This window comes from Astyanax mexicanus, chromosome 15 (genome assembly GCF_023375975.1).
Source record: "Astyanax mexicanus isolate ESR-SI-001 chromosome 15, AstMex3_surface, whole genome shotgun sequence".
NCBI lineage: Eukaryota > Metazoa > Chordata > Actinopteri > Characiformes > Acestrorhamphidae > Astyanax > Astyanax mexicanus.
Window position 1 is genome coordinate 27,501,839 of NC_064422.1, and position 14,086 is coordinate 27,515,924.

The 14,086-nt window shown below is 37.5% G+C and overlaps 1 protein-coding gene and 2 non-coding genes across 6 annotated transcripts in view; 2 read left to right on the forward strand and 1 right to left on the reverse strand.

Annotated features, from left to right (window-relative positions):
* LOC103045081 (myosin-16) overlaps positions 1-14,086 on the reverse strand; it is a 67,265-nt gene that overhangs the window by 11,057 nt on the left and 42,122 nt on the right. For all 4 annotated transcript variants that reach the window (XM_007257220.4, XM_007257221.4, XM_007257219.4 and 1 more), the window contains 8 exons: positions 9,508-9,594; positions 8,218-8,463; positions 7,861-7,978; positions 7,109-7,236; positions 5,647-5,843; positions 5,138-5,270; positions 4,751-4,967; positions 3,550-3,686 (listed from right to left, as the gene is read on the reverse strand). In XM_007257220.4, coding sequence (XP_007257282.3) covers positions 3,550-3,686; positions 4,751-4,967; positions 5,138-5,270; positions 5,647-5,843; positions 7,109-7,236; positions 7,861-7,978; positions 8,218-8,463; positions 9,508-9,594 — 1,263 coding nt within the window. The remainder of the gene's footprint in view (positions 1-3,549; positions 3,687-4,750; positions 4,968-5,137; positions 5,271-5,646; positions 5,844-7,108; positions 7,237-7,860; positions 7,979-8,217; positions 8,464-9,507; positions 9,595-14,086) is intronic.
* trnal-uag (transfer RNA leucine (anticodon UAG)) lies at positions 648-729 on the forward strand. Its single transcript has one exon. It is a non-coding gene; the product is annotated as a tRNA-Leu (tRNA).
* Positions 2,183-2,264, forward strand: trnal-aag (transfer RNA leucine (anticodon AAG)). Its single transcript has one exon. It is a non-coding gene; the product is annotated as a tRNA-Leu (tRNA).

The window sequence follows — 14,086 nt, forward strand, 5'->3', positions numbered from 1 at the left end:
TTCCAACAGTTCTGTTGAAAAAGGTTCATGCATCCTGTCATGACAGTATTGGGCCTTCAATCATTGCTTTGAACTGTTCTTTTTCTGGAGCAGAATGAACTTACAACACACATCTTCAATAAAAACCAAACAAGTTTAAAAATTTTCAGAGCTTTCTGGAAGCAGTATAAATAACATTATTCATACTCATGAAATAAATTTAGCTCATGCACAAGAAATGGACAACATTTTCCCAAATGTTCAAATGTTTGCTTTCTGACTCTTTTGACTAACTTTTGTTAAAGTCTTTTTGCTTTTGATCCAGAATATAAGACTATATATAGGCTGACCTTGATGTAGTGTGCATATATAAGTGTTGTGCACGATTTAACCCAGTAGTTCGCAGTTCTGAATTCGCACTGCGCTGTAGTGTTAGTTAATACTAATTACAGAACACCTGATTCAACTTACTAATCAATTGACCGTCCAGCCCTCGCTGATCTAAGTTGGGTCACAGCTGGAAAACACTAAAATTAGTAGTGAAGTGGTACGCCGTATGTACGCAATGTATTTAATAGTATCAGGGTATATTCTTACTATTTTAGTAGAATATCAGACTTACTACTGCCTCACCTACTTGCTGCTTCTGAGCTTGCTGTCAGTTAACGGGTAGCGTGGCCGAGCGGTCTAAGGCGCTGGATTTAGGCTCCAGTCTCTCTGGAGGCGTGGGTTCGAATCCCACCGCTGCCAGTTAGGTTTTAGTAGATTTAAAGTGGTCTAAACGCGCTGTCACACTGCACACGGTAGCTGCACCGATGTTCACTGATCCACATTGGGTTTAGTTAAGCGCTGTTGTGGACAGCTTTGCGTTTCTATGCTCATAACCAATTCAACCTGAATCGACTTTAAGACTAAATCGTTCCTAGCTTTATCTTTAAACATAAACATATTAAAAATTATCAAGATGTTGATATAAGTTTACTTGATTTCAAACATGATAAAAATATCTTATATTTAAATTACAATGCATTTACAAAAAAACTTTTAGATTTCTTTTCTTATTTTAATGTGTTCTGTAAATTTGGCCCAAATAGTGAATTCCACATTCTGACTGTAGATGGAGCTTAGAAGAAAAATACCAATTCTCTTTTATATATACAGCTGAATGGCCAGACCCAGTTGGTCTTGGACCACCTGCAGGAGGTAGCGTGCAGTGTTGCCAACTTAGCGACTTTATCGCTATATTTAGCGACTTTTCAGACCCTCTAGCGACAAATCTAGCGAGTTTTTGTGGTGTTATTGGAGACTTTTGGCGACTCTGAGATGAACACACGCTCTTCAGTTACTGACCGCGCTGCAGCGGGCGCTGCCGTGAGCCCCGCCCACATCACTCACAGTGCAGACCCACACTCTCTCACACTCAGAGCACCCACGAACACACTGTAAATGAATCGTTCGTGCCCACAGCCGCCGCTGACTGACCCCGCTCTGTATTTAAAGAGCACAAGTATAAATATAACTGTGTCTTCAGTGTGACACGAAAAGAAATCACTGAATTTAACTCACTTTGTCACTCACCTCATTCACCACATAGCCTGTCACTCACCTCCTCCACAGTGTCTGCCTCTTTATAAAAAGCTAAATATCTATTAAACCATTGAACGATTTGTCTATGATAGGTTTAAAAATAAAAAAATAATAATAATAAAACAAAGCTAAATATATATTGAACCATTCAACAATGTGTCTATGATAGGTTTAAAAATAAAGAAAACTTAAGAACACGTAAAATAAATAAATAAATAAAAATAAATAAATAAATAAAACAACGTAGAATAACAGTTCCGGCTAACTGCTGCTCTTATAATATATATAATTATAATAACTCTTATAATAACATTTAATTATAATAAACTCTTATAATAACATTTAAGAACATGGCAAAAAAATAATTTATGTAATTCCCGTAAAAAGTTATTGTAAAAAAAAGTAACGTCCTATTTAAAAAAGCAACAGAAGTTGTTCATTTGTAACATTTCTAACATATTTATGGTGTTTCTTACTCACTTTTTTTCTCTCCCACAACCTTAATCCTTTACAGCTTCAAAAACATGTATTATGCAAATTATGATGACGTCATTTAGCGACTTCTAGCGACTTTTAGAACAGCCAATAGCCAATAATCTAAAAGATAGGCATCACTGGTAGCGTGGCCGAGCGGTCTAAGGCGCTGGATTAAGGCTCCAGTCTCTTCGGGGGCGTGGGTTCGAATCCCACCGCTGCCAACAACAGTTTTCATGGGTTTAATAATGTAACTTAAATTACTATATCAAATCATCCCTTTAATATTTATGTTTCTATACAAAGCAGACTTAAACATCTATCTAAATAAACCAAATAAACAAAAAATGATATCCAATTTTCTTTCTGACTTTTGTTAAGTCTTTTTGCTCAATGCAGGAGTCCATAAGAAAGAAATACCAATTCTAGATTTTAATAAGAAGTATGTGGTAGTGTGGCCAAGTGGTCTAAGGCTGGATTAAGGCTCCAGTCTCGTTAGGGATTTTAATACTTTTCAAAATACATAATAAACTGGAAGTACATTTCCCCAAACATCTTCTTGTTGACTTAACCTAAACGTACTTAGCTCAGACTTTTAGTGAGGAATTTTGCTTAAACAACTTGATAAAAAGCCATTCAAACTTTGTTAAATTCGTTTTTTTACTGTGCAGAGAGAGGGTCAAAACAATAAGCCTCATAGCATCAATAAGAATAAAGACTGCAATTGCTGCCACACATGCTTCAACTAAGTACTAAGTAAAATGTCTAAACACTTATGCCAATGTATAATTTGAGTTGCTACTTTATAATACATTTACAAAAAATGCAAGTTCTGTTTCAGTTTATCTTATGAGGTATTAAGTGCAGATTTATCTGAGAACATTTGAGTTTAATTTTAGAATTCCAGTCCTAATTTTTGTTGGCTAACTGGAACAGACTGTAAAGAAACATGCTGCTTCCAGTTTTACTTACAGGTCTATGCCTCTAAGATTGTCTAGAAATGTGTTTAGAGTTGCCTCAAATAGTCAATTCTACTTTTTGACTGTAGGTGAAGCCTCACATAACTACTTTAAATAGTTTTGACTGCTTGGGCTCAGCTGTTCTCAGCTAACAGGCATGTGGTAGCGTGGCTGGATTAAGGCTCCAGTCTCTTCGGGGGTGTGGGTTTGAATCCCACCGCTGCCAGTATTATTTTAATAGATTTGCAACATTGGCTGGTAAATCGCAGGATAATGTACATACTGTATATATATATATATATATATATATATATATATATATATATATATATATATATATATATATATATAAAACACCAAATAAATAGTAAAATAAAATCTAGTAGGTGAACATTAATGGTTTATGGTTTATCTTAAAATCAGCTTTGGCAGAACATCTTACACCAAGCACTCCTCCTGTTCCCTCAGTGAAAATCACTGAGCGTGAAGCAATCATTCCATGCTGTTATTTTTTATAAAGGTCAAAACTGATTATCTTTCCATTCCCTACCTCTAATGCTGCCTCAGACTCCTCCAGTGAGGCTTGCAGTTCTTCCTTTTCCATCTCAATTTTCTTTTTCATTTTCTGGAGCTCATGGACACTCTTGCCCCCATCCGAAAGTTGGTCTGTGAGATCAGCAATTTCCTCTGAAATGACATCATTATTCAGTAGAAATACACAGTGGTCTCTGCAGACAGTGCAATAAAACCACAGGAAGGAGAACACTGGACCACATTATCATTTGTGTGTAAACCTGGCCCAGGATTTCACGCCATGCCCTTCATTCACTGAGGAATCTTATAGAGTCAGCTTGTTTCCGATCTTGGCTCCAACCTCTGTAGTTCAACTAATTATAGCCTTAGCTTAGAACCGCAGTCATAAAAAGGAAAGATTAAGATTGACATTGTGTGGTCTAAATCCATCATAATGCTAGCTCAGTTGTATTGTAATTAGTGCTTATGTGGGTTAAGTGACTCATAGGTTTGCATGAATTTGGGCTGTCACTCGGCAGAACAGCTGCATCATGCATCTTTCAGCGCATGAACAGTAGCCAGATTGAAAGAAACAAATGTTGAATATAGTAAAATAATGCACCAGATTTTTTTTACCTATAGTTTAACCTATAGTTTAATTGATCTGGTCTGAATCAGTTAATGAATTTGTAAACATGGAGATGGGTTTGGCTTGTTTTCATACAGGCAAAAATCCAAGTGCACATAAGATGTCACAACAAACCGTGTGAGAATGTTCTGGGCTTGGACCAAGAGAGTAAATACAGAAAGAAGGTCTTGTGTTCTGAACCAGTGCTTATTTTTGAGCTATTTACCATGAAGTAATGTCCGAAACATTATTTTTTTTTATAGCTGTAGTGATTACATATTATTTTAAACTGGCTGTTTAGATTAAATTTGTAGAATACACTTGATAGTTGGTCAGACTGAGTTTATTTGGCACCAGACAGAGACTACCTCCTCTTAAGGGTTTCAGCGTGGCTGTTTGAGTCCAAATTTGGGTGAGACTACTGTATTCACATCTGCCCAAATGATTCACACCAACATCAGAACCAGAGTTATATGGACTAAAATACCCTCAAATTAATTTGATGCAGTGGATCTATTTTATTATATCTGACCTATTGTAAAATAACTTCCGATTCTCTTTTTTCAATTTGTGTGGGTGTGTTGTGAGTGTACGTATGTAGGTATTTTACCCTGGAAGGCCTTGTTCTCCCTGCGTAGAGCATCACTCTGTTCCATGGCCTCTTCATAGGCTGTTTTGAGTTTGAACAGTTCAGTAGCGTGTTGCCTGCTCTCCTTCTGACAGCTTTCCACCTCGGCCACCAGCTCCTCACACTTTAGCCTCCAGTCACCCAGCTGCTTGTCCAGCATACGCTGCTTCTTATCCAGCACTGCTGCTGCATTGTTCGCCTGCAGTATTACAACCCAAAACAATTGAACTTTTACAGGCCATAATGGCCAACTTACCTACAGGAATCTACTCAAAGGGGATAGTACCTTGGAGATTAGCAACATTTTCTAGCAATAATGAGAAAATCACAATATGTAGATATGATGTTCATTTGAAGGGTGGCCTTTACCTTCTCCAGGTCCACACAGAGCTCCTCCACCTCTCCCTGAAGCCTCTGCTTGGTTTTCTCCAGGCTTGAGCACTTGGCCTGGGTGGCTTCCACTGCCTCCTCAGCCTCCTGTAGCCGGGCTGACAGCTTCTTCCTGCAACACATGCCATCCGGAGATTCATACTTGGACACAGTTCATACTTGGACATCACATTTGATTCTGTGCATGGTTTATGTTTGGCATCATCCTTCCCAGTGCTCCCAGTCAAGGGGTTAAAAAAAACAGTTCCAACAGCACTGCTTTGCTTAGAATGGTCCTCCATCCATATAATCTCTGGTCAGTGATAGTCCTATAGTGGTATATGTCTACTACAAGTCAAAAACTTATGAAGTGCATTGATGTGGTAGATGTGATAAATTAGTCTCTGAAGGTACAGAAGGTGAACCTAAAAAACGTTTATGTTAATCTTACTTATCTATAAGGAAATCAATATATGGTTCTTCTATGTGAGATGGTGTGTGATCCGTACTTGGCTTCCTCCAGTTCGTCGCCGTGCTGGATGGCATCAGCCTCATGACGGCTCCTCCAGTGTGTGACGTCGCTGTTGAGTTTGGAGACGAGACGCTGCAGCTCCAGTTTGCTCTCTTGCTCCTCCTCCAGCTGCTCCTTCAGCGCCTCAAAATCCTGCCGCACTGTCGTCAAACTGCTGCTCAGCACTGATTTACTCTGTGATAAATACACACACATATCATATAACACACATAGCTTAGACTTCTGTAAAAAGTTACCGTGTGCTGCTACTGTTTAAGAACCTATATGTTATGTGCCTCTCAAAATGATAACATTACATGAAATGCCAACACAATGAAAATACAATAACATTTTAACAATTAGTGTTTCCCATTATAACATTTAAGCATCTTCATCCCAATGTAAGCATATGCAGTAATCAGGTTGCAGAATGTACAATGACACATATCGTCGCTGTACAATGAAAAACAAGTATCTCCATTTTTGTCGATTGCTACATAATTAAAACACATTAACTGTCCCTTACACTGTGTCAAAATTTCTTGAAATGATCTGAAATAAACTCTTTTTACATTGACTTTTTTAAAAGTTTAAAAGTTTTTTTTTCTCCTGCAAAATTGCTGTTTTGGAGATAATTTTCAATAGACAGCAACTATATGGCAATGACTAATATCATGACATTGGATAATTGACTTCTGGTGAAAACACCTCTGTTTTTAATATTGCATTACATATTGCAGAAAAATATATTGCCTTGTCAGATTTTACTGTAATGTGTAACCCTAAATAAAAGTTCCAAAATGTGAAGAAGCCACTGTTCCAAAGCATACGCAAAGCATGAATTTTGAAGTTTGACCACATGGACAAAAAAATGTTTAATGGTTAAATGAGACCAAGATTGAAATGTTTGGCTTCAATAACTAGTGGTACCTCCAGATGAGTAAAGGTGAAGCTTTAACCTCAACAATACTGTACCAACTGTTAAGCATGGTGGTGGGAGAATCATAGCGCAGGGTTGTTTGGTACATTCCAAAAAGTGGGGGAACATTTATTGCTGTGATGAATGTATGTAAACCTCCACGAATCTCAGTGTAAGGGTGTAACGGTACACTGTTGAGACTGTACCACAGTTTGGAACTGATGGTTTCTTTTAATTTAACTTAAACATTAAAGTAAGTTACAGTTTGTTCCAGCTAGTGCTGTTTAGTCCTTTGTGGTAGATTATACACCCAAACATGGTGACACATCATCCTCATCTTCATAATACCTTATGAACTCATTAGTCACAATAAGAAACAGAAAATAAGAATAAAAAAACATCATGGACTAACTCTAGCATATTATCCTTTCATGTGACCAACTGCACAAAACTGCAAACCCCCGTAATGTCTCTAATGTTTCTTTTATCTTCTATTCTATTAAAAAATCTTGGGTAATTGTTGAAACCCTAAAAGACCCACCTTGAACTCCTCATCAAACTGCTTCTTCAGCTCCTCATGCTGCGTCACTATCAGAGTTTTAGAGCGACTCAATTGGCTGCCCTTGTTCTCGGCCTCCTCCAGCTGCCTGCTCAGTTCATTATTGTCAGCTGCAGGATGGGAGTGCAAAGAGCTCCTGTTACTTATTGGAAAACTGAAGTAGACTTTAAGACAACTGAACCAAACATAATTATTAGACATTAGTTACATTTAATATGATGGTAGAATCTTACAACCAATAATTTGAACTGTTTTGTTTTGTGAGAAGGTATATATTTAAACCCCCCCATGAAACATTTAGACAAATGTACATGAATTTCATGTATTTAATTCTATAAAGACACTCAATCAAGATGCTTAAGGCTTATGTTAGTAAAACAGCATGCACTTATCTACCCGAATACCTCTACAAAGCATATCCTGTATGTCTCTGTATGACATACTGTATAAGTAAATGATGCCTGTCTTATTTATGTGCTTAAAGAAGTACTTCAGCCTTTTTCAACCCTAATCCTGATCTATCACATCTGTATCACGCCGTCATTAATCATGAAGAATAATGTGAAACACTTCTCTATACTTTAGAAAGAAAAGAAAAGCCACAAACTCAAAACACACGTACAACAAAAGCCAGTGGGCCTTCAGCACCTTAAGCTGGAGACTTAAACCAAAGCATCACACTGTTTAAAGCATCTAAATCACAGACATTCCTTTTCCCGCAGTGTTTCCCCTACCTGTCAGTCTGTTCTTTGCCACAGTCACCTCAGTCAGGGCTTTCTGCATGTCCTCATTTCTGGAGTTGGCCTCAGACAGCAGGTCCTCCAGTTTCTTCAGCTGTGTGTCGGTGGACGCCTGGTATTACACATAATCATAAAGCGTGACGTTAGCTTTGATCAATGCAGAAACTCTATGGCTTGGGTCTGTGTGAAAATGAATGGGAGTGAATGGAAGTAACAAGGGATTAAAATAATGATTAATTGTTAAATCTTGTTTAAAAATAATTAGTAAGTATTATTAGTTGAGGTATTGTGGTAATTTTAAACAAAATTCCATGAACTCCTATTTAAAGGTCACTTTTTTAAAGAACTGACCTTGGCCTTCTGCAGGGCATCCAGTGAGGCTGCTAGATCGTCCACCTCCAGTCGCAGGTTCTGCTTCTCCTTCTCCAGTTTGGCTCGAGTTCTCTGCAGGCCCTCACACTGCTCGCCCAGCTCAGCCAGAGAATCACCATGACGCTTTCTCAAAGCCGCTGCCACAGTTTCAGCCTGCACTGAGGACTCCTCCAGCTCCCGCCTCAACCTCTGCAGCTCCGCCTCACGCTTCTTATTCATCTCCATCTAAACACACACACACACACAGGCCCGTGAGAGGATAAACATGCAAGATTTAGAGAGATTGAGCTGGCTTTAATTGAACTATGGCTTTAATTACGTTTCATATAAACTTTTTAAATTACAAAATTCTGTTCCAGTCAACACATTCACAGCTGATCTTTTCAATGACAACTTTTATTTGAGTTTAGATCTGTTAAGTTTAGCCTGAAAGACTTTGGCAGAAAAAAATTATTTAACATTTCTATTATTTAGTAACTACTATGAGTTGTTCATTTATTTACTATGAATTATTCAGTTGCTACACTGAGTTGTTTAGTTGTCCATTACAAAGATTACTAAGACTAAGACACTACTAAGAATTATTCAGTATTTATCTTAATGCATTCAGTAACTACTATGCATTCTTCTGTCAGAATCTATTATGGATTATTCCACACCTGCTATGACTTATTCTGTACATACTATGAAGTATTCAGTATTCATTAAGTATTATTCTGTACTGACTTTGAATTTGTCAGTATCCATTATGTTTTATGAATTACTTAATATCAACCATGAATGATTTAGTAACTACTATGCATTATTCTATGTCCACTGGGTATTATTCAGTAACTGCTTTGATTTATTCAGTACCCATTATTAATATGTACTATACATTATATATCATTCCATATCTACAATGATTTATATCTACTTATAACCTAGTTTAGTATGTTTAAATTTAGGTTTCTTTATTGTTTCCACTATGAATTAATCATGTGAAGCCATTTCTGTTTGGAGTTTATGGCTAAATTACTGTTTTCATTATGTATAATTCCTAAACTAATATAATTTATCCAATACATGCAATGACTTGTTCAGTAACTGGTATAAATTATTCAGTATCCACTGTAAATTAATCAGTTGAAGCAATTGATGATTGGCTTATTGCTAATTTACTCTATGATACATTTTCTGTATGGTACAGCAGCCCAAGATTAACAAAAATGACTAAAATACTGCAAATATTATCTTAATAACCAGTGTAATTAGAGCCTATGAGATTACCTGAGAGGCTGTAGCACCTCCTGCTTCCTCCAGCCGGTCTGTCAGATCATCCAGCTCTCGTGTCAGATCAGCCCGCTGCTTCTCCACCTTTAGAAAGAAGACAAACACTTTGTGAGTATGATTACTGCCACCAGCAAGTCAATTAAAACACAAAAACAGGTGGTGTCATATTTTCTAATAATGGAGAAATGATATTATTATATCATTATATATTATAAATTTAATCTTTTCATATAGGGTCTCACACCAAAAAACTGCTTTTGCAATCAAATGCTTGCTGGGTCAGTGGGTTTGTGATGTTGAGCACCTTAGGCATGACCACAGACATGCCAATGACATTAAGTCTAAAAAAGACAGAAAGAGAAAGAGAGAGAGAGATTCCAGAGGGACAGGATTATGGTTATTGAGGGATATACAGCGGAGATGATCCGGCGCAGGCACAGTTAAAGTGCTCCTGGTGACAGATGTGAGGATGTCATTAGCTCTTCACCATAACACTGTGTGTGCTTAGCGGGGGGTTAAAGCCACAGGAATGCCGGCGCAGTGCTTACTCAGGGATGAAGCCCTTATCCCAACATTGCAAGTGCAGAGTGAGGGTAAAATTCAAACCTGTAATATAGATAATGATTGGCCTGTGTCATTCTGACCAAGATTTGCTCTATCTATCACATTGTGGAGTGTCAATGTACTCTTTTGCTAACTTCAGGCATGCAGCAATGTTCTTTTAGTAAGCAGTGGCTTCCATCGTGGTGTCCTGCCATAGACACCCTGCTTGCTTAAGGCTGTGCACACTGTAGACTCCTGAACACAGATGTTAACCTGTGCCAATGACGCCTTCAAATCTTTGACATTGACATTCAGGCTTGTTTCTTTACCTCACTGAGTCTCTGTTGTGCTCTTAGGGTCAGTTTGACTAGGTACCAACTTTTTGTAATCCTTTTCAGCTTTATGTAAATACAAATGATCTGATCATAGATCCTCTGAAAGGCTTTTTTGGGACGGCATGGCTCACATGCACGTATCCTTCTTGTGAAGAGCAAACTCAAAAGGTTTGAGTGGTTTTAAACAGTCAAAGTACCAGTAGATTTAGTCCAGACCTACAAGCAAGACTTCAGTTAGGCTAACACTTGACACTAATTAGATACTTTCAGGTCATTAGCACAAGGGTTACCTTTTTTTTTTTTTTTTTTTTTTTTACAAAAACAGGTTTTTTATGGTTGTTGTCAATGAAGACTTGAATGAGCATAATACGTTTGTGTTATTATTTTAGAAACATTACATTTGTCAATATCCTTGACTTGGATGAAGATCAGATCACATTTAATGACAAGTTCATTCAGAAAACCATGAAATTCCAAAAGGTTCACATAATGTTTCTTGCTACTGTATTTATACAGCTCTGAAAAAAAAATAAGAGACCACTTCAAAATTATGAGTTTCTTTGATTTTACCAAATTGAAAACCTCTGGAATATAATCAAGAGGAAGATGAATCAGCATAAGTCATCAAACCAAACTGAACTGCTTGAATTTTTTACACCAGAAGTGTTGCATAAAGTTATCCAAAAGCAGTGTGTAAGACCGGTGGAGGAGAACATGCCAAGATGCATGAAAACTGTGATGAAAAAACAGGGTTATTCCACCAACTATTGATTTCTGATCTCTTAAAACGTTATGAATATGAACTTGTTTTCTTTGCGTTATTTGAGGTCTGAAAGCTCTGCATCTTTATTGCTATTTCAGCCATTTCTAAGTTTCTCATTATAATTTTCTCCATTTTTACCACCATATATTTCAAATTGCAATTGAAATACTGATATTTTATGCTTTCATATCGTGCAGAACTGTCAGTAAACAATGTTATATTTCACTTTTATTAAAATATTGCAAATAAAGCAGCCCCCACCCAGACTTCTCTTGGATCAAATGATCTGCACCTAAACCCGCATGTGACGGCAATATATTTTTTTCCAAGCATGTGGCAAAACTCTAATCAAAAACTGCGGACCAAATTTAGCAGTGCGCAGCAGATGGTCATTAAATGAAAAAAAAAAAAAGAAAAAGAAAAACAAGAAAAAGGCATGTTTTGCATTATATGAAAGCATATCTTAAAAATGAGACCACCCCTTAATTATTTTATAGCTGTTTAAGAGCCATTGTAAATGCCAGCTGAAGTGTGTCAACTAATGGAAAGTGGCTGTAATTAGTTCAGTACAGCGCTCACAGCAGATTGATAAGGTAGAGCAGCTCTGCTCTGCTGGTGTAGAGTTTCACTGAGGGGCAGTAAGAGCGGAAGACGGTGGCCGGTGCGCTGACCTGCGCAACCTTAGGGTCTTAAACCACCGCTGATTAAGTGAAAACAGCATGGTTGAGTTTCAGTTAACACCCAGGAGGGGATTCGTCCTGCAGGCCTGGACTAGATCAATGCCTGTTCATGACCCTGTGACCTCTAAACGGTCATAAGATCATCACGAGCACAGTGGACCAATGCATCACTGCGTCAGTCATCACTGCAGTTTACTCATCTGTCAATCAAGTAGTCCTTTCACCGAGTACTCCAGGTCAGGGGGAGGGAAGAGGGGAAGAGATTCCGTATCATCCTCCCATTCCATAAAACACATGTACAAACACATATAACAACTGTTAGGAGTAGATAATGCAGTACATGTACAGTACTACTGATATAAAACTCTTCTATGAACCAGTCACAATATGAATTACAGTATTTAAAATCTCTGAAGTTTGAGTAAGTTAGAATAAAAGTTATACACCAATAGCACCATGTATCAAACATGTCTACAGTCAATTATAGAGGCAGACTTTAAAGAGAAACATTAGTTTATTGAAGTAAAACTGAATTCAAAAGTAAAATAAGAGGCAATTAACATATTTATTTATTTGGAACACAAGATACTATGTAGAACTGTTGGGCAAACGAATTGGTATAACAAATAGAAAAAAGTTAAATCAACTTCCCTTTTAGTTGTAATAACTTAGTGATTAAATGTATGCTAACTCATTTTTCATTCCCATCGCCGGTTCGAATCCTGTTCATGTAGCTTGCCATCAGCTACCAGAGCCCTGAGAGAGCACAATTGGCCTTGCTCTCTCTGGGTGGGTGGATGCCGCTCTCTCCCCACATCACTCCAAAGGGTGATGACGATCAGTACAAGGCGTCTGTGAGCTGATGTATCAGAACAGAGTCGCTGTGCTTTCCTCCGAGCGCGCTGTGATGCTACTTGGCAATACTGCATCAGCAGCATTTTAAAAAGAGGCGATGGCTGACTTTACATGTATCGAAGGAACACCTCCTGGTGTTGGGGCATCCTTAGTAATGGGGGGAGTCCTAACAAATGGGTTGGGAAATGGCCGTGTAAATTGGGAGAAAATAAAAAAAAATAAATATAAAAAAATTATAAAAGTTTTAGTTTCCTATTACTTAAAAAAATTGAGCAAACAGGTTGCCTTCAAAAAGTTAAGTGAACTCAACTTATCTGGTCTTACAGTAAAACAAAAATAAAAAAGTTAAATCAATTTCCCCTTTAGTTGTAATAATTTAAAGGTATGCTAACTTAAGTTTTTATTACCAATTACTTTACTTTTTTAAGGCACCCGGTTTGTAAATTTAACTTATCCAGGCATACAGTGCCCCTATAATCATTTACGTATTTGACGGAAACATAACTGCATGTGTGCATGAGTTGTTCAGGAATCTGGGGTGTATTATTCGATTTTTAATTTTACTTCCAATGAGTGTATAAAAAAATGTAGGATCTACTCCTCTCTCCCCAAATTATAAAAAGTAAAAGTATTTTACTTGATCAGAACAGAATTATGTTAAGAAAAGCTTCTAATACTATAATATACTATATTAAGAACATAATATCATATTGCAATTTCACTCCCCATCCCACTAGTTACTGGGTGCATACTGCAAGTATGTAGGCAATACATAGATATGTAGGTTTATCATTGCGTAAATACCTGCATACGTGTACGTGTCTGCCCCCCATGATTCTATCAGTGTAGTGAAAACAATGGTGGGACTGTGTGTGTGTGTGTGTGTGGATGGGATGTGCCTGGCTAGGTCCTGAGAGAGTGGAAAGTGTGTGTGCTGAGGCAGTCTGAACGCTCGGGGAGATAAAGGTGAACATGTGTGTGCATGACTCTTCACACTCCACTTGGGATTATCCTCAGAGCAAGAAAGAAGCTGGGAGCATTAAAAATGCCACCCAGCTTGGAGACACACTCACACAGCCCAGAGGCATGTCACTCTTTTAAACAACGTAATGTGCATCCATCCTGTGAGAGTATCATGTCCCACTTACTGCTACAAAGTGAGATGTACAGAGTAATGCACTAATAAAAATGTCATCTCTTAATTGATACTTAACCTTTGAACATTAACACTAACTGAGTGCTGTATTAGTAACACCTCATCATTCGTGTAATTATCTATTCAACCACTCATTTGGCAGCAGTGTAATGCAAAAACCATGCAGATATGGGTAAGCAGCATCAAATAATATTGATAATAACATTACAATGAGAGAAAAATATGATCTTAGTGATTAATGATT